Raw genomic sequence first — 20,331 nt, forward strand, 5'->3', positions numbered from 1 at the left:
CTTCCAGGCAGTGCTTGCCCTGAATTTTGGCCTAATGACACATATATAAAATGCAGTGGGGGAGAGCACTGCTCAGTAACCAGTGAGAATGTCCCTGGGCATAGCCAAGGTGGTTCTGCTAAACTATTTGAGAGGGAACGTCTCTGTATTACTTTGCTCTCCTGGTCCAAGTGACCTAGGGACAAGTCTGCTTACCTGCCTCACCCCCAACATTACAGGTATTTACTGGTCTCGACTTCACAGAAAGGTGGGGCACAGGGCCCACCTGTGCATACCCACGGAGTGCCCAGTCTCTGCCCTGCCCTTCCCCCACTTCCCCTCCACTTAGGCTTGGGGTAACAGTGGTGGAAACTAAAAGACAGATCAAAAGGCTCTTGGCCTCGACATCGAAGAAGGCGGCAGGCAGAAGACATCGCCCCCGCCCCACCTTCCCCAGGTAGGCTCGGGCGGGATCGCGGGTGGAGAGCCAAGGTCTCGCAGCGCCTCCCGCCCCTCCCCACCCCCACTTCGGGTGGTGATGAACTAGAAGAGGTCAGGTGAAGAGGTGCTTCGCCTGGACCGGCGCAGGGGTCGGGCCCCGGACGCGTCAGCCCCGCCCCCGTCCCGCCTCGCCCCGCCTCCACAGGAGCCTCCTGCGCTCTGGCCGCCAGCTGGCACTGCGGCAGCGCCAGTCGCCTTCCTCGGGTCGTCTGTGCACAGGTAAGGACAGAGGTCCCCGTGTCCGAGCCGCCGCGGAAGGAACGGGAAGCTTCGTGAGGCTGAGATCTGGGAGGGAAGGAAACGGAATCGGATTCCGCAGGGGGCTGGAGGGAGGGACCGAAGGACGCGAGCCCCACATCCTCGGGCGGTGGGGAGGTGGTCCCCGCCGTGCCGGGAGAGGTGGACACGTCTTTACCAAGCGCTTCCTCGGGTCCGGAGATGGGCTGGGCGTTTGGATGCCTTGGCTGTGTGGAGACGCAGCCCAGCGTGAGGCCTCCAATATCCTGGGGCGCTGGATGCCGGGGGCCCCGACATCCTCTTGCAATGGTCGCCAGCCAGCAGCCACAGATAACCGTCCTGGATCTTGAAAGGGCGACCTCGGGCTCGCGGGCCGCGAACACACACACACAAGCCTCCCTTGCTGGTGTGCTTTGAAGAACAGCCCTTCCTCAGACTATGAATGTTCATAATAGGTGGAGGATTTGTTCTGCCCCGGGAGGTGTGTACAGGTGGGAAAATCTGCAGGAGAAGCTTGACTTCTTAGAAATCTTTTTGAGTTTAAAATTCAGCAAACCCGTTCTTCTTCCTTTCCTTGCATGGGGGGTGGGTGGGGGGTGGGGGGAGTTGACCTTAGAATGTAAGCTCAGCTTTGGGTCTGTCTTGGAAGTTCTAGGTTCATCTGTCCCCCGGAAGGTTTTCCTTCGGTAGAAGTGAAGTGGCTTTGTATTTTAACACGGTGCAAGTTTTTGGAACTTCGTAAGTCAGGGGCCACGAAAGCTCTGTCATTCTGTGTTCTCTCACCTGCAGCTGGAAGGAGAGATGTTCACGGTACTGACCCGCCAACCTTGTGAGCAAGCAGGTTAGTATCGCTCAGCAGGCAGCAAATGTGATTTTGTCACATCACCCGAGAATCCCAGCTTCAGCCCACAGCTCTTCATCCATGGCCCCAAGCAAATGACGGTTTAACCTCTTTGGTGTGAGACAGTGCTCACCGGGCTTTCACCACCGGCATTCCACAGATAAAAGTAATTCTCTACGTCAAAGCAACACAAAACAAGGACTAACATGCTTGTTTCGCGTAAATGGTTTTTCCGGTTTGCATAATCCATTAATTTGGCCCTTGTCGTTTCCCTTACCCAGCTGTGTGTAAGGTCTGCTTTAGAATATTGTTGATTTTGTGATGAATTGTAAAGCGCTTGGAGCTTGCCTCTGTTTCCATCCAAGTGTTGTTTCTGGCAAGGCGCCTACAGCATCCCCCCTGCCCCCACCCCTGTCATGGGTCAGCGTTGTTACCGCTGATACTGCAGGCACATGTGTAGAATGCTCACACACACACTCACACACACACATTTCCAAGCTTGCCCTTCCTGCCTGCCTCTGGAGCACATTTTGGAGTTGCTCATGTGGAAACCCAGAAGGGTCTGGCCTCTCCACTTTCGGGAGGCACCTGGTAATTACAGTGTTTGTCCAGCCCTAATGACAGCACAGCTCTAGGCTGCATTCCCTAAATGAACGAGACCTGGTCTAGTCCATTTTGCTTTGTGATAGGCTTTTCTGCTGGGGCAAGGGTTTGCTTAAGGTAATCATAGCTTTTTACCTGAAAACTGCTAACGCACAGAGGACTTAGGAGGCCAGCCTCCTGGCTGTGGTCGGGAGACTGCTTATATATCACCCCTACTCCCGCCCCGTGGACAGATGTTCTTTAGTGGTGCCCCTAAATTGGGTATTCAAAACACTTTGAAATTTTAACACAATATACTGTAAGGTCACACATACAGACTAACTTGTTACATTCCTTCCAAAGGACAAGTTTAACATGGCAGATTAAACCTCTACCTTGTCTTGTTAGGGGAAGAAAAAAAAATCCCTTAAACTATAACTGACACTGGCATATGTATTGTTTAAAAGTTGATGCAAAAATTTGCCTCTGTGGATAAACCGGTTTCTGTCTGGGTCATATCCTTTGACCTGGAATCACAGAAAGGTGATCCAGGACCCCTTTAGGGGTTCTTAAGGTTAACTCCACAGTGGCTGGCCTCCCTCCAGGTGCTATGACAAACGATTCTGCAATGAGTAACTTGGTGTACAAGTCATTTAACACACTCGGGGCTAGTTCTGTGGAATAAATTCCCAAAAGTGGGATTTTGAGGCAGATGGTATACACATTTGCAATTCTGATAAATACTGACAAGTCCCCCTCCAGTTCACTCCCAGTGACAAGGTAGGAGAATTAAGGTGTTACATGACCACCTTTGACATCAGGAAGTGTCTATGGCAGCATCTATACTGCAGGGGAATCAGATGAGGTGGTAAGAGTTGGCTGTTCTGAGCTATTGAGACCCACTGCATGACTGGCCTCCCCAAGTAGTGAGCATTGTGATGAGATTGGATATTGAGGCTGAATCTAACTCTATATGGTAGTATATACATGCTCTTTCTTTTTTTCTTCCAAGAAAATGTCTCCTAGAAATAATGAAGGAGTAGTAAAGCATAGGTTATGATGATCTAAAAGTATATGTTCTGGAATAGGACAGGATCTACCCCATTGCTATTCAGTTGAACTTTCTGTGATGGTAGAAATGTTCTGTAGCTACACCGCCCAATGTGGTAGCCACTTCAGGTTACTAAACACTTGGAATGTGGCAAGTGAAACTGAGGAACTGAGTTTTTAAATTTTATTTCATTTTAATTAATTTACATTTAAGTACACAATTAGTGAGAGAAATATTTGGATTCTCTGAATTCAGTGATCTTCCTGTTATGCTAGTGTTTATCATATTTCAGCCATTTGAGTGTCACCACTTATATTTATGCTATAATAGTTCTACCAAGACTATTATTTAGTCAATATTTTAATTAAATGTCTTTTTATCTTTTTAAAAAATTAGGTGTAATTTATATACAGTGAAATGGATAGATCTTGTGTCCCTAAATTAGGTATTCTTGCCTTCTGAAAGGATTATGTTTTTAGAACAGGGACAATTTATAAGAATCTTTTTTTTTAAAGGGAAATTGTACCTAAGGAGCTGGTTTGCTTTGATTTTCAGTTTTTTCCAAAGAACTTTGGAAAATTTGATAAATTTTGAAAAACGCACACACCCATATACCCCACAATCCTATTAAGATGTAAGAGCATTTCCATTACCCCAGAAAGTGCCCACGTGTTCCTTCCCAGTGGATCCTTGCCCCAAACCCCCATGAAATCACTGTTCTGATTTCTGTCACCTGCCTGTTTTAGAACATAAATGGAATCATTTCAGAAAGTTTCTTTCTTTTATTTTATTTTTTTAATAAGTATATTTGCTACTTTATGAAATTTTCACTAGCCCACTGATTTTTTAAGACCCAAGTAAATATTTGCTCATAATCATCTAGTTAAGAAATATTAGTTTAAATTTAATAAGTAGAAATAGCCCATTACGATACATTATATATTACTATATAATGCATATAATTATATATTACCTTTATTCAGAGGCTATATATTTAGTTGAAGACTATTCATATGCTACATTTTTTCTTTTGCTTTTAAATGTATAGATATAGTTTACATAGATAGATATAGTTATGATTAAAATACAAATACCAGAGATTATATGACCACTTTGGGAGGGAACACGTGGATTGGGGTCTAGTTACTCTTTGTTTGTGAAGATGTAGGGGAGACCCTATGCCTTTACTATAGACACAGGAAAAATGACTGAGGTTGAATTCTTACTGGGAACCCACATATCTTAGGAAATCAAACGCGTTACTATTTGCTTGACGATAAGTCATCATGTACTGAACTTTATAATCATTGATTACATCTAAAATACAATATGAATTTCTTTTTATCTGAGATTATTTTCAAATGAAATGTTATATCACCTGCTTTAATAGAAAACCCATAGTTTTCAAATCTACATTGAAACAAATGTTATTGTAAATCATCTCAGGGATGACCAGTAATATGCATAACACACTTTGGGAAATACCAGAGAACTAAATCATGCATATCCTCCCTGCAAACACTGGTTTAGTCCACTCTTTGGAGGAAAGATAAATGGGTATTGAGCCCAGTTGCTGTTCTAAAAGTATTGGTCTCACTAAAGCCAGAGGAAGTGACTTATGCATGCGGTTAAGCACCCAGTCCACAGATTCTACAAAGAAGGCCAGGACCTTGTTCCCAATTCCCCCTCATGTGTCTTCTGGGTCTCCCCATTTTAGGCCTCAAGGCCCTCTCCCGAATTTCAGCCATCATCACCTTGGTGGTCTTGCTTTTGAGCATTGTGGTGCTTGTAGCTGTCACACTCATCCAGATTCACCAGAAAGAGGTTCTCCTTCCAGGACTGAAGGTAGGTGTGAAGGGGTTGGCATTGAAGGGAAGAAATGGGCTCTGACATCAATGATTCGAAACTCATGAGTTAGAAGAGAAGAAAATTATTGCCCCTTACCTCTAGCTAGAGCCAGGGAAAGGTGGGGTAAGAACCCAGGGAGAAAGACTGGACATGCTGGGTTTGTGATGTTTGAGGTGAAAGATTGATAGTGGTGACACCTTCTCCTAGGACTGTGAGGTCTTGCTTTGACTCCTGACTTTTAGAACCAAAGCTAGACTCTGTAGCCAAGAATTATAGATGGCTACCAAAGATTTACCAGCTTGTCAGTTCCTCCAGATGACACAAACTTGCTCATGAGTGAAGACCAGGAGACCCAGGCTCTTCTTCTGGCCTAGCCTGGGTAAACAAAATCAAGGACCTGAAAGGACTCTTGAGCTGTGTTGTGCTACCTCTGTTGAGTCTAGAAGTATGCCATGATCCCTCTGACTCTTCCCCCACCAAAATTACTCAGGACCTTATGCTAAGTTCCAGAAGCCTCTCTCAGCTCTTGATAAGTCCATCCCCAAATGGATGTTCTCTGATAGGCTGAGAATTGTGTGTATCCCTTCTGCCTTGGCTATTAAAGGTGATAGGAGGTGATCCCATGAGAGACTGTCAAATGAAAGGTGAAGAGAGTCAGTGAGTCCTTCAACCTTTTTGGGGAGAAGTCAGCAAACTTTCTCTGTAAAGGGCCAAACAGTACACATTTTAGGCTTTCAGAGCCGTTTATAGTTTCTGTTGCATATCTTCTTTTGTTTTTGTCTTCTTATGACTCTTTAAAAATATGAAAACCTCTCTTAGTTGGACAAGGGCCATAGGAGCCATGTTATTTGAATCTCATTTAGTATCTATCCTTGACCTTAGAGTCCTTTCTACATCTTCCTGCTGTTAGGGAGTGTTCAATGGCTATATCTGAAATAGAGGTTTTTAAAAGGTAAAAAAGAAACTAATATTGCCTTGGCTGCGTGGGTGAGTTTGCTCTACCATCCTGAGTTCACTTTTCTAAAGGATTAAAGTAAAATCTTTTTATTTATTTATTTTTGTTTTTTTTGCCTTCACCATGCAGCTTGTGGGATCTTAATTCTCTCACCAGGGATCCAACCTGGGGCCCAGGCAGTGAGAGCGCCAAGTCCTAATCACTGGAACACCAGGAAATTTCCTAAAACAATTTTTTTAAATTTATGTATTGTTTTTGGCCGCGTTGGGTCTTCAGTGCTGCATGCAGGCTTTCTCTAGTTGTGGCGAGTGGGGCTACTCTTCATTGCAGTGCCGGGCTTCTCATTGCGGTGGCTTCCCCTGTTGTGGAGCACAGGCTCTAGGCACGTGGGCTTCAGCAGTTGCAACTCTCAGGCTTAGTAGTTGTGGCTCACAGGCTCTAGAGCACAGTCTCAGTAGCTGTGGCACATGGGCTTAGTTGCTCCACGGCATGTGGAATCGTCCTGGACCAGGGATCGAACCCATGTCCCCTGCATTGGCAGGCGGATTCTTAACCACTGTGCCACCAGGGAAGTCCCTAAAATCTTTTTTAGATAATGGAATTTGGTTCTTTTATAGGTACTTTACTTAAGAATCTCAGCCCCCCTTGAATAGCATGAATAAAAATGAAAAATAAAAAGCCGTATGCAGCTGTCTAATGGTGAGAGGAAAACAAATTATCTGGTTGTCCAAAGACATTAGCTAAGGCCTAGAGAATCTGTTTTCCCAAGTTCCAGACACTGCCTTCTCCTATAAACTATATAAAATCAGGATTGCAACTAGGGGAAATACCATCCCCTTACACTTTGCAAATTGCTATTCGGTTGAGTGAGCATTTTTCCCTGAATTATCGCACTGAACTCTTCTGCCAACTATGGAAGGTGGACAAGCACTGTCACCACCATTTTGCAAGTGAGGAAACATAGGTTTGACCAGTGGATGGCAGGACCAGAACTGAAACCCAGACCCTCTTGTTACCACGGCTCTCTTCACTTACTTCCCGCTGTTCCTTGATCCTAAGTTCTGAACAGGGAACCCAGGAGGAGATATTGGCCTCTGCTGGGAAAACACGTCCTCCTTTGCACAGGAGGGAAGGAGGGAGGATGGATGCAGAGACAGGAAGGTGCTGAATTGGAGGAGGGACGTGCCTTCCAATTGGGGGGAAGGCTGGTTCCACTCTTAGACCCCAGTAACCATTCTTAGACCCCAGTACCACCCTTAGATCCCATAAGTCAAACAAACCAGCTCTAGCTGCGTTCCAGGTATATCTCTCCGTGGGACAAGGGACTGTGCCCACCAAGAGTCCTGCTTCCCTTCTAGAACATGTTGTGGTGCCTGAGACCCCAGAATTCAGGGTCTGTGTGGGCCTCCTGCTGAGGGCAGACCTCACCACTGGTCTGAGGGGTGGTAAAGGGGCAGCTGCTTGCAGGGAGAGTAGACAGAGCATGGGTGTGGGGTCTGAGCTAGCCCACCCTCTACAGTCAACATACAGGTGCATGAGGCTGTTTACTCTATGGATTTGCCTGGGGATGGGACGAGGACAGGTGGGGGTGGGGCAGAGCAGAAGTCTTCATTTATAAATTTTTCCCTCAGGCCCTTTAAAAGTGAGGGATGAGGGGGCTTCCCTGGTGGCGCAGTGGTTGAGAGTCCGCCTGCTGATGCAGGGGACACGGGTTCGTGACCCAGTCCGGGAGGATCCCACATGCCGCGGGGTGGCTGGGCCCGTGAGCCAGGGCCGCTGAGCCTGCGCGTCCCGAGCCTGTGCTCCACAACGGGAGAGGCCACAGCAGTGAGAGGCCCGCGTACCAGGGGAAAAAAAAAAAAAAAGTGAGGGATGAGCTGGTTAAGGCAGTTGTTTTGGGAGATGAGAGGTAAATTCAAACTGGAGGGATATGGAGGAATTAGAAGACTTGAAGAGTAAACTGAGTACAGAAAAGTGGGTCCCTGAGCAGTATGGAGGGCAATGTTGAAGGAAGAGACCACACATGCTTAGTTCTGTGTCAGAGGGGTTCCCCTAGTCAAAGATGCCCATGCAAGATGGTCATCTGGGGGTGACCCCAGGAAGAACTGTGGGGGGATGGGAAGTGAGACAGAAGGGAAGGCAGCCAATGGAGGGGCTATTACCCAGCAGGTTACCACTGTGGGCAGCTGGAGCTGTCCTGCTAGGGATTTCTGGGAGCCAGTGCAGAACTCTCACCTCAGGGGTGTCCTCTGCCATGGGCATATAGAACATCTGCCTCACAGTCATCCTACTCAAGGGCGTATTTACACACCAGCTTCCATTAGTCATTGGTTGAGGGCTGCTCCCTGGGGAACATTAGCTCTCTAGTATTTCTGGCATATTGTGGGCTCGGGTAGGTTCAGCCAATGGAGACAGCCTTCAGGCAGGTAGAAAGTGCATGGTTGGACATCACAGTGGTAAGGTCTGAGGGCTTGCGGGCAGGGAACCCTCAGTGACCGTTCCCTGTAGATAATTATTATTCCCATTTTGAAGATGAGAAAACAGGAACAGAAAGGGCAAATAGCTTCCCACAGTTACACAGATTGGAAATAGCAGACTTGGCACAGAAGGAAGAAAAGAGAGCAGAGAACATTGGCCTTAGGCAAGGGTTTGGAAGGGCCAGCAGACATACCCTCACGAATTAGCAGACGGTTCAGAGAGCGGGTTTTTAATCTCTTCAGAATCTCGCTGTCAGGCCCCAGTTGTAGGGGACAGGAAGTTGTATAACACAGGAATATTGGCTCAGAAGGCCCATTCTGCTTCACTGAGTGGGTTAGTTATAAGAAAAGACAGATGTCCTGGGCCGGTTGAAGCAGGAGCAGAATGACAGCTTGGAAGGGGGCATTCCACATGCAGCTTTTCTCAGGCTGTCCAGAGACCCTTCCTTTTGTTTTGCAGTGTGTGCTAGGGGCAGGAAGGGCAGTGTGGAGGTGGAGACCAGTGAATATAAAGGCTTTTTCATTGTTTATGTTTACATACCTTGAGCCTTGTTTTGCCTTTTTGTGTGCTGCTGACAGTTGGTTTTGAGGAGCCAGCTCCACAGTGGCCTATCTGAGGGGCCCTGGAATGTTCCTCAAGACCCACGTGAAAAGTCATGATATCTGGCTATTAACTCCAACGTTGGCCTACCTAACCTTGGTTCATCTGAGTGTAAAAGCGGAACTATTAAAACTTAGCCAACGGTGGAAATATCCCCAGTCCCTTTTTCACTGTCACTGGTCTGACCTGCTCTATCAGCTTGAAGAGTAAACATGATGACGTTGCCTTTATGTTTCACTCATTACCCCCCACCTCAACCCCGCTGCTTTATTATCACTCAGTCCAATATCTTCCTCTTGAGGTTTCGCCCTCCTAACTGCATCACAGTTGTTTAGAAGCCCTGGAGCTTCTCAGACCCATCTGATCAATACCCCACTGCCACTGCCGCTCGCAGCCACATGGTGCCACTGTCGAAGAGGGGCCTGCAGGGTCCCAGGTTTCAGGGACACTGCTTTTCTGCCAGTCAGAGCCTCACCTTGGGTCACATGACTCTCCAAAGCACAACAACTGGGCCAGGCTGTGTTAAAACCATTTCCTTCTAACCCTCATCCATTCTCAGTCATCAGCCTGGATATCTGGTGCCCTGTGGCCCACCTTGGTTTACCTCTTGGAGTACAAGAGTTGCGTAATTTGTTTTTTCCTTTCCAGAAGACCCTGGCTCCTTATTCAAATTGGTGATTCTCCTCTCCAGCCAGATCTGCACACCACTTAACCAAGAGTTTGCTTCTGAGGGTCTTTTGTCTGAACAAAGAAAGTCTGCCGTACCATATCAGGCACCTTCTTATTAATCAGTCACCCTGTTAAGACTTGTTTTCCTTGGAACTCAGTGAAAGCACAGGGGCAATGAGTACAGGTTTAAGAGTCAGTTAGACCCCGGCTTGATCCCAAGTCTGTGACCTTGGCTAATTATTTAACCCCTGTGAGCCTCAGTTTCCCTATCTGTCAAGTGGGGATGATGATAACACCTGCCTTATAAATGCAAAACTAAAGCCCTTTGTGCAGTGCCTGGCATATTATAAGTGTTCGCCAAATGTTTATTACTACCATTATTCTCATTATTATAGTAAGAGTAATAATGATGATGATGATAATGATAATAAAAATAATAATAAACACATCTAAGAAAGATGATCTTATGACCTTTGCTTTTGCTTTTGTTAGAAGCTCACAAAGTTCTTGAGTTTTGGACAATGGGGTTCATATGTTTCCTTTTGGTTCACCTACCGACTGTATCTTCAGTTCCACATTCAGACCATGTTTGTTTGTTTGTTTTTCTGACACTGCATTAAACAGAAGGTGACTTAACGCTTTTCATCCAAACATCACCCACCTAGCTGAACTGAATGAAATTCATTCTCCCCTTCCCCCTCCCTCCATGGAACCGCAGTGAGTTGCACCAATCTAGGCAAATGAGCTCTGAAAACTGATTAAAGACCAATCTTTTCACTTTTGAAAATGCCAGTGAACGATGGTGGGGTGGGGGTGGATCGTCTTAGTGCAAAGTAGCACTGGGCCTCAAGGCTGTCCCTGTCACCACATCAGCAGGCGCCCAAGGGGCCGCCATTTCTCCTGCAAATCTCAGAGCAAAGTCTCTGGCTGCTGCCCATTCTGGTGAAAACTGAATCCCATTTTCCCGGACTTACAAATGAGGATGGACATTCTTCATTCTTTCAGATCTTAGCCCAGCAGCCTCGAGCATTCTTCATGAAGGGTTGGGATAAAGAAGATTTGGGGACAGACAGGCACCCTCTGGAGTAGCTGCCCTCTTATGCTCTCTCTCCTCTTATCAGTGCCAGGCATGGAGGGGCTGGTGAGCAGGTCAGCAGCAGAGGGAAGGAAAGAAAGCAGACTGATACAGAGGCTCAGACCTCTGGAGTGCCTGGTTTCCTTCAGTTTCAACCTGTGCTTTAATCTCACGGGGAGCCTCTGCCTGGAATAGATTGTGAACAATGCCTCCTCTGTTTGCCATGGGGGGTGTCATGTCAGGATCCCAGGCAACACACATCAGATTGAAGAGCTGAGGTGAAGAGGCTATTCAAGTTCAAATACCAATGTACACAGGATGTTCTATCTTAATAGAATGGAGAAGCTGGAGTAACATTTTTTTATTTGCTCCTATTTCAAATGAAGCAAGCATTCGTGATAGAAAGTTTAGAATCGGGGACTGGTTAAATCAACTACTGTACATCTCATAGTGAATGGGATGAATGGCTTAAAAATCATGTCAGTACTTTTACTGGTAGGGAAAGATGTTCATGATATACTTTTATTTATTTATTGGCCGCGCTGCACGGCATGCGGGATCTTAGTTCCCCGACCAGGGATCGAACCCGTGCCCCCTGCAGTGGAAACGCGGAGCCTTAACCACTGGACCACCAGGGAAGTCCCCCATGATATACTTTTTAAATAAGAAAAGAGCATTGGAGAAGATTATGTGTACTGTAATCCTGTGTTGATTTAAAAACATATGTCTAAACACATATGTGTATATGTAGTTGTATGCACAGAAGACCGTTGGAAAAGATATATAACAAGGTGTTAAAACAGTAGTTGGATTTGAGGGGTGTTATTCACTTTTTTCCTCTTTTTCTTGCTTTGCAATTTTATTTATTTTGCTTCACTGATTTTTCTATATAGCCTGTATTTATTGAGCAGCCACTAAGCATCAGGCAAATGGTCTCCTATTTACTTCTGAAAGGAAGTTGCCTGAAGACGAGGGAACCCAGAGAGGTTAGGTCTCTTATGCAATATCAGAAAAGTAGGAATCCATCTGATGTGACCTGCCTCCAGAACCCAACGTCATCTTCCCCTCTGGGACAGGCTAGGCTAACTCACTGGTGGGGGAATTGGGGAAAAGATGCCACCCAGAAGCCTCTGATGCCCTGGGCTGATTCCAAGCCCAACCAGATAGTGACCTAGGTCAGCGTAATTCATTCCAATGCCCCTAGGCTGCTAATGAATGCTCCTTCCTAGGCAGGCCTGGTCCAGGGCCTGGGCTGGGTCACACCTTCAACTGAAGCTCCCTGGTACCTGCCTCAAGCTGCGAGAGATGGCTGGCAATACCCTCCTGTCCATTTGTTCACACACGTCACCTAAATGGGATAATATGTCAACATTCGTTTGTAGTTTAGTTTTTTCCTCCTTAAGCAGGAATACTTTCATTCTGAAGGCCAATGCAGATATCAGTGTGTCACTCCCCTGTGAGAACTTCCTACCTATGGTTTCCTTTTGGTTGTTTATCCCAGGCTGATAGGCCTGGAAGTTTGGAGAATAGAGGGCAGCAGGTGACTGACTATTCATTGTACTCCTGAGACCAAGGTGGCTTCTGACCGTGCGCCCCCCACCCCGACCCCCGCAGAGTCTGGATGAGGAGGAATCAGGAGACTGTCTTTGCATGCAAGATCTTTGGGGTACTCATCTTCAACCTTGGCTGCATACTGGAATCACCAAAGGAGCTTTAAAAACTGTTGGTGCCTGGGTCCACTGACAGAGATTCTGATTTAATGGGTCTCAGCTGCAGCCTTGGCATTGGGAGTTTCAAAAGCTCCCCAGGTGATTCCAATGTGAGGCCAAGGCTGAGAACTGCGGCCTAGAACACCGGACCCATCTCCCCCCAACCCCTCCATCCAGAGTCCATGGAGACAAAGTTGGTTTAGAGAAAATAGTTTTTTTATTTTTGGTCAGCTCCCACCTAAATGAAGCAGTGTGGGTTAAGCTCTTGGGAGGACTCAGGGTTTTCGGTGGCCCCCTGGGAAAAGGGGTCCTCAGATGCCTGTCTCTGACTCTCCCTCCCTGCCTTTTATTCAGTATGGAATCGTGCTCGATGCCGGGTCTTCCAGAACCACAGTCTACGTGTATCAATGGCCAGCAGAGAAGGAGAATAATACTGGAGTAGTCAGTCAAACCTTCAAATGTAGCGTGAAAGGTAAGGCCCAAGGGAAGAAAGGGAATGTCCTAATGTCCTTCAGAGGCCTGCAGGAGTCCTGAGATGCTGCCCAGAGGCAAGGACTGAGCACTGGGCTGGGTGTCAGGGAAATATGAGACCTTGAGATGGTGCTGCTACTCATCAGTACAGTGACCTCAGGCCAGTCCCTTCCCTTCTCTGGGTTTCAGATTTCTCATCTGTAAAATGGTGGGGGGGGGGGTGTCAAGAACTGTGAATGGTGTGAGATTCTACCCTGCCGCACTTTCATGGATGCTGGTGGAAGACCCAAGACTCCTGGGTCAGAAACAAAGGAGAGTTTATTACTCACAGAAACAGCTGTAGCCCGAGTATCAGCATTTTCTTGTGCTGGTTCTGAGCCCCAATTTGCACAAGATGATGTAAAAAGGGCCAGATGGTACCTGCTCGCACAGTGGGTTATGTTACAGAAGAGGAACCCTGAGATTAGGGAATCTGAAACATTTATAATGGGTACCTGCCTTTTGCTCTGGAGGGAAACACTATATCTTCTGAGCCTGTTCATTATGCAAATATCCTTGAAAAAATAGTCCAGAACAAAGGCAGTCAGTGCCTCTGCTCATAATGCATAAACATGAGAAACTCAAGGAAAACTGTATTCCAATAGGAAAATTATATTCCAGTTGGCTGTATATGATGGGGAGGTGGGTAGGAAGAGATAGACAGAGATGGACAATCTGTAAACCAGTAGGCGTTTGTGGCTCTGTTCCAGTAAAGCTTTCTTTATGGACCCTGAAAGTTTGAATTTCAAATAATTCTCAAATGCCACAAAATATATTAAAAAAAGATTTTCCCCACCATTTAAAAATAATGTAAGAATATCTTAGCTCACAGGCTGTATAATAGAAGGTGGTGAACTGCATATGGCCAGTGAGCTCCCGACCCCTGACACAGAACAGCATCAACATCTTTAATGACCCTCCACGCACTCCCTGCCTCCTCCACAACATATTCGGAATGTTAGATTGATGGTTTACTTGTTCTTCTTTAGTTTTGTCCTTATGCATTTAGTTTTTCCTGGTTTTGAAAATGGAATCAAGCACATATTTATTTAATTAGAAGCAAACATTTATTCTGTAATTTGCTTTGTTCACTACCACTGGGTTTTTAAGATTCATCTATGCTGCAATGAGTAGCAATATCTGGTTCATTTTTAGCTGTTGATGAATATTTGTGTTTCCCTGGTAACTAATAAGTATCTTTTTATATATTTATGACTCTTTCTATTTCTGTGAAATGCCTGTTCATGTCTTTTGCTCATTTTTCTACCAAATTGCTTGAATTTTTCCTTTTGAGTCCTAGGAATTCTTTATCTATATTCTGAATATGAATGCTTTGCTAGTATTATTATCATATTGTTGCTAATATCCTCTCACAGTCTATGGTTTGTCTTTTTAATTTCTTCATGATATCTTCTGAGAAGTTCTTAATTTTTATGTAGGTACAATTATCAATCTTCTCCCTTTTGGTTTGCACTTTGTACGTTTTATTTAAGAAATCCTTCCCTATCCTGAGGTCATAAAGATATTCTTCTATCAAAAGTTTTGGACTTCCCTGGTGGTCCAGTGGCTAAGACTCCACGCTTCCACTGCAGGGAGCACGGGTTCAATCCCTGGTCAGGGAACTAAGATCCTACATGCCGCATGGAGCAGCCAAAAAAAAAAAAAAAAGTTTTATAATTTTGCCTTTTACAATTAAGCCTTTAGTCCACATAGTCAAGCCCAGTTAGTGAGTGTGTATGTATGCACCACCCTCTTTAGAGCATTATGATCTTTGACTTGGCCTGGATCTTCCCAACCAGTATGTCCTGAATGGGTTCCAGGGATACCCTCAGCCTATAGGACAAGTTATAGACTCTGAACCAGTCCTCCCAACCCAAGCAACCTCCTTCATTTCCCTCAATGAGCTGCCCAAATAGAATACTTTCTTGCAAGTGATGGCATGGAAAAAGTTGGGAAGCAGAATTAGCCTTTCCCATAGGGAGACCAAGAGTCTTCTCTGTATAACCAGGGTGCATTCTGATCATCTGCCCTTCCATGGAGGGCACCAGGAGCTCGCCTTCCCTGGGACATAGGTGTCACAGTTAAGATGTCCAGACAGAGTCTGGGATGCAAGGGAGTGATTAGCGATCCGCACCCATGGAAGGAAGGCGGAAGAAGGAGGATTGGACAGAAAGAGAAGTCAGATTGCAGCCCAGGCCTGACAGAGCTCCAGCCAATTAGAGATGTCCTGCATTGGGTATGAATGGCCTGAAATGGCTGGGCTGTGGTCCCCCCATCACTGTCAGTCATTGGATGTTGCCATCCTGGGAAGAAGATGTTGAGCAAGGCAGCTCTCTGCAGCTGAGGCAAACCCCAAAGGAGCTAACCGCTGAGACACTAAGCCTTTCTTTGAAGAGGCATCTGCACGGCACCTCTCTGGGCTCCTCAGAACAGGGGACTTCCATGTTTTCTGAGTACTGCTTGCATTGCTACCCACAATTCATAAGCGGCAGCACCGTCGCTCAAACTTCAGCCAGAGATCCCATCTCTGTTCACCTAACTTCTGAGCCATTTCTTCACCCCCAAGCATGAAAGAGGATGCTTTCTTTAGGAAAGAGAGACCAGTCACTCCAAGTGGAGAGGATAGTGTACGACAGTGATTAAGACGTCACCCTATCCCTACTGTGGGAACTCTAGAAAATTATCTAACCTCTCTGAGTCTTGACTCACTTATCTCTAAACTAAAAAGCATAATAATAGTAATACCCACCCCACAGGTATTATTTGAAGATTAAATGACATAATATATATATAAAGCAGGTAGCAAATCCCTGGCATACAGTAGGCATTCAATAAGTGTTAGTTATTATTAATTATGGGGCACCACACTTTAGAGTTCCTAGTGGATATTCTTGCTAAAAGGTTATTCTAACATAGTTGTAAGAGCTGCCTCTATACCCGGGAGGGCAATTCAGCCAAGTCAGTCCTGATGGCCTCGGGCTGTAGAAAGAGGTGGCACTTTCATGGGGAGAGACCCAGGCAGTCTCTCAGGGGTAGGGGCCCTTGGCCCACACTGGATGTGATTTAGGGGAGGGGCAGGGTCATGGAGCCCACACCACAGCCATAAATGGATCTTCCCTTTGATCACGGTAGCCTCAGGGATCCATATATACTCACAATGACCAGAAGACCACAAATTACAGCTCAAATTACAGAGTTAAAGTTTGGCAAGTGTCATCCCCTGAAAGACAGGCAGCTTCACCAAGTATAATTTGGGTTTCTAGTTTCTAAGTTGCAAATTTCCCCAGGTCTCCCCTGCCTTGGCCAGTTTGAGGGGTTGGTGAATGCTTTTTTGCCCTACAGTGTTTCCCGAATGCCCAGGGCCTCAGAAATTTCTTTCTCAGGGGGTCCCTGGTGAGTATCCAGTCCTCAGGTGCTGTTTTCCGTGAGTTCACTGGGTGCTGCTTTAGCTGCTGGTCCCCATGCTGGTGCCTAATTGCTCTGGCTGCTTGTTTTAAAGCCATTCCCTCAGGGTCACTTGTTCCTTGCCTGCCCCTCATCTCTTCTGCAGGAGGCACTGCTCAGGGTACCTGCTGCCTTCTCTCACAGGCGCCATTCATGTTTTCCCTTTAAACCAGCAGTTAAAAATTCTTTAAACTCCACTAGAGCCTAAACTTAACCATCTCCTCCACTGAAATACCTTAAAGAGTTGCTCTAGGGACCAGGCCACTACAGTGTTGGAAAGCATCCCTTGCCCATGTCTTTTGCTTTTGTCCGACCTCAAGTAAGTCTTGTGCCAGCTGTCCAACCCTCTCTTCCCAGATTGGAATAGCAGTTATAGCTCTTTTCTTGGGGTTGTGAATCCCAGTATCCCATGAACCTATGAATCCAATCTCCTTTTCCCTCTGGGAGGCTTAAGGAACCTTATGCAAATAGGCCCCCGAGGGACATGCTCAAATACCCCATATTTCCACATTCTAGCAAGGCTCCTAACCAGTTCCTATCCAGAGACTAGCTCTGGCAGAATATATTTTGTTTGCTCTAGATTGGACTACACAATCCCCTTACTATAGTATTGTGAGCTGATGTGAAAATCTCATTGATTGATTGATTGCTTGATTCCTGTACTTAATAAATATTTATTGGGTGCCTGCTGTCTGCCAGTAAGTGTTCTTGGCACTGGGAATTCTAAAATAACCAAAATATACAAAGTCTCTGCTGTTACAGAACTTACAGTCTAATGAAGGAGACAGAATAAATAAATGGGTATATGATATCAGGGAGAAGTGCTGTGAGGAGAAACTAAGCCAGCTAGGTGGATAGAGAGTGATCATTCTATTTCATGGGAGAGCAAAGAAGGTGATAGCTAAGCAGAGGCCAAATTGAGATGAGAGAGTGAGCCGTGCACCTGTTTGAGGGAAGAATGTGCTGAGCAGAGGGCGTGGCAAAAGAAAATGCCAAGGGTGACAGCTGCTCAGCATTTTCTAGGAAGAGCAAAGGGGCCGATGTGGCTGGAGCAGAACGAGTAAGAGAAACAAAAGTGAGAAATGAGGCCAAAGCTGTCACCGAGGCCAGCTCCCAGAGGACCCTGAGATGCAGTAAGGGGTTTGACATTTACTCAAATGAATTTTCTTCAAAGTATATTGGGAAGCCATTAGGAGATTCTGATCAGGGAACTAACACGATACGACATAATTTTAACGGGTCACTCTGCCAATGTAGAATACGTAGTCAAGAGACTTAAGATTAGAAGCAGGAAAACCAGGGCTATTAGAGCAGTGCAAGTGGGAGGTGACGTTTTGGTGTTCTGGCCTAGACTGGTGCTTCTCAACATGGGGCGATGTTGCCCCCCAGGGAACATTTATCAATGTCTGGGACATTTTTTGGTTTTCATAACTGGGGCTGGCCGTGCTGCTGGCATCTAGTAGTAGAGAACAAGGATGCTGCTAACCATTACATAACTCACAGGACAGCCCACAAAACAAAGAATAATCCAGCCCAAAACTTCAGTAGTGCTGAGGTTGAGAAACACTGATTGAGAATAGTTCTGGGGAAGGGAGTGAGAAGTGCTCAGATTTGAGAAGTATTTTGAAAGTAGAGCCAAAAAGATTTTATGATAGATTCAATATGCAGCATTCTGGTTGATGGTGCCTGAACATTAGTTCTGACCTGAGTAACTGCATGGATGAAGGTACCATCTCCTTAGAGTGGGCAACACTGAGGGTAGAGTAGGTTGGAGCCATGGCAGGGATTAAGGAATTTGGTTTCAAATATATCAAGCTGGAGATGCCTATAAATCATCTAAGTCAATGGACAGCAAACTTTTCCTGTAAAGAGCTAGAGGATAAATATTTTTCATTTGTTGGCTATATGATCTCTGTTGTAACCATTTAACTCTCCCACTTTAGCATGAAAGCAGCCATAGACAATATGCAGACAAATTAGCATGTATGTATTTCAAGAAAGCTTCATTTACGGACACTTGTACATGCCTAATAGGATATACCGTAAGGACAAAAAGAACTTCAAAAAATCTTAAATTGTTTTCAATAATCCTATAATTGGTGGTAGTGCTGGTATTGTCATTGTCATACTGAGACTGTTGTGTGTGGATTGTGAAATAAAGCTAATGAGTTATTAAGTTGGAGGGGCTGGGAAACAGGCTAGTAAAAGGAAGATAAAGATACAAGATCAATGAATTCAAGGAAGAACTTGAAGTTTTGAATTAGAAATACCACTAAGAATTCATGATGTGTTTTCTCTTGAAATAAAGTTTGCTCTAAGTCTGTCTTCTGGAAAGCCTTTCAGTAAGCAACCTAGCTTCCAAATTTTGAATGCTAAATACCATTACTCAATAAAAGAAACCAGGATTCCTTGGAAAAACAGCAGACTCCAGACCTGGGGCAGAAAATTTATAGGTCACTGATACATCTCATCATATCAGAAAGCAGAAAAGTTCTTAAAGGTTTCTGGGATCATGTCAAAAGGATTCAGCTGCCAAATTGAAGAGAGCGCCACTGGACAAGATAGGCCACCAATAAGAATAGTAACTGCAATGAATTGAAACATATCAAATATATCTTTAGATTCATATGCCCTTAAACAAACAAACGAACAAAATCCCTTATTGGTTAAATTAGGTAGATACTAGAGATGCAATCTATATTTTTTAAGCTGGTAAATAAAGGGAAAGAATCAAGCACTTATCCACTGCCTTCCCTATACAAACTGTATAGGGTAATCAAATAGTTAACGATGAGGAAGTTTTCCTCTTATAAAAGCATTTTAGGTAAAAAGTGAAGCAAGAATGATGGAAATAAAATATCAGCGTTTCATAAACCCTAATGGAGTAATGAATGGACCTAAGCAATGATCACTGATGCCTGTTAACAGCACAAAGAGAGAAACAACCAGATGCTTGTGCGTCTTATTGGAAATGCACATCCCTATAAACTACTCTTTCTGAAAAAGTTCAAACCTGAATCTGATTAAACCTCTGCATTCAGTTATCAATTTATAGAGAAAAACTGGGACCAAATAACATGTTAAGTGAACCATGGGGCTGCAATCAGCAAATTCTAGACTGTGGGAAACTATAAGACAAATGAAATTGCAAGGAAAAAAATGTTTAATTACAAAGAAAAATTAGAAAGGGGGGGCAGAATCTATATATTAAAAGAGACTTGAGACATGCCAACCAATTATAATGGATGGAATTTATTTGGGCCCTAGTTCAAACAAACTAGATAGAAAGAGAGAGGTGGAGGGAGAGAGAGGGAGAGAAAAAATATGAATATGAAGGAAACGTGAAACTTAATTAGATATTTAATTATATTAAGGGATTATTTTTAAGATTTTTAGGTAGAATAATGAGACTATGGTTATGTTTCTTTAAAAGAATTCTTATCTTTTAATGATACATACTGAAATATTTATAGAATGGAATGATACCATGTCTGCAGTTTGCTTCATGATGAGAGAATGTGAGAGTGCAGATGGAGCAAGATTGATCATTGTTGAAACTGGAAGATGGGTGCATGGGTTTGTTATACTCTTCTCCCTACTTTTATTTATATTTGAAATTTCCATGATGAGAACTTTTTTTTTAAAGCAGGTCTTGGCTCATTACTTTTTTCACCTTTATAATTCTTTCCCTCCATATTTTGGGAATTGACTCATCTGTGTGACCACATGGAACTTAGCACATACACAATTTTCAGCCCCCTACAAAAACCCATTAATTTCCAGAGCTGATTTATCTTATATTTAAAAGTTGTACTGCTCTTGTTGGTTCCTGGGAAGGCTAAGAAGTGCTGA

General features: G+C 44.8%; 1 protein-coding gene across 1 annotated transcript in view; it reads left to right on the plus strand.

Annotated features, from left to right (window-relative positions):
- Positions 1–643: 643 nt before the first annotated feature.
- Positions 644–20,331, plus strand: part of ENTPD3 (ectonucleoside triphosphate diphosphohydrolase 3) — a 34,564-nt gene continuing 14,876 nt past the window's right edge. The window contains exons 1-4 of the mRNA XM_060164070.1: positions 644–699; positions 1,507–1,558; positions 4,909–5,036; positions 12,880–12,997. Coding sequence (XP_060020053.1) covers positions 1,519–1,558; positions 4,909–5,036; positions 12,880–12,997 — 286 coding nt within the window. The 5' untranslated portion in view covers positions 644–699; positions 1,507–1,518. The remainder of the gene's footprint in view (positions 700–1,506; positions 1,559–4,908; positions 5,037–12,879; positions 12,998–20,331) is intronic.

The sequence above is a fragment of the Lagenorhynchus albirostris genome, chromosome 10 (genome assembly GCF_949774975.1).
Source record: "Lagenorhynchus albirostris chromosome 10, mLagAlb1.1, whole genome shotgun sequence".
In the NCBI taxonomy this organism is placed as follows: domain Eukaryota; kingdom Metazoa; phylum Chordata; class Mammalia; order Artiodactyla; family Delphinidae; genus Lagenorhynchus; species Lagenorhynchus albirostris.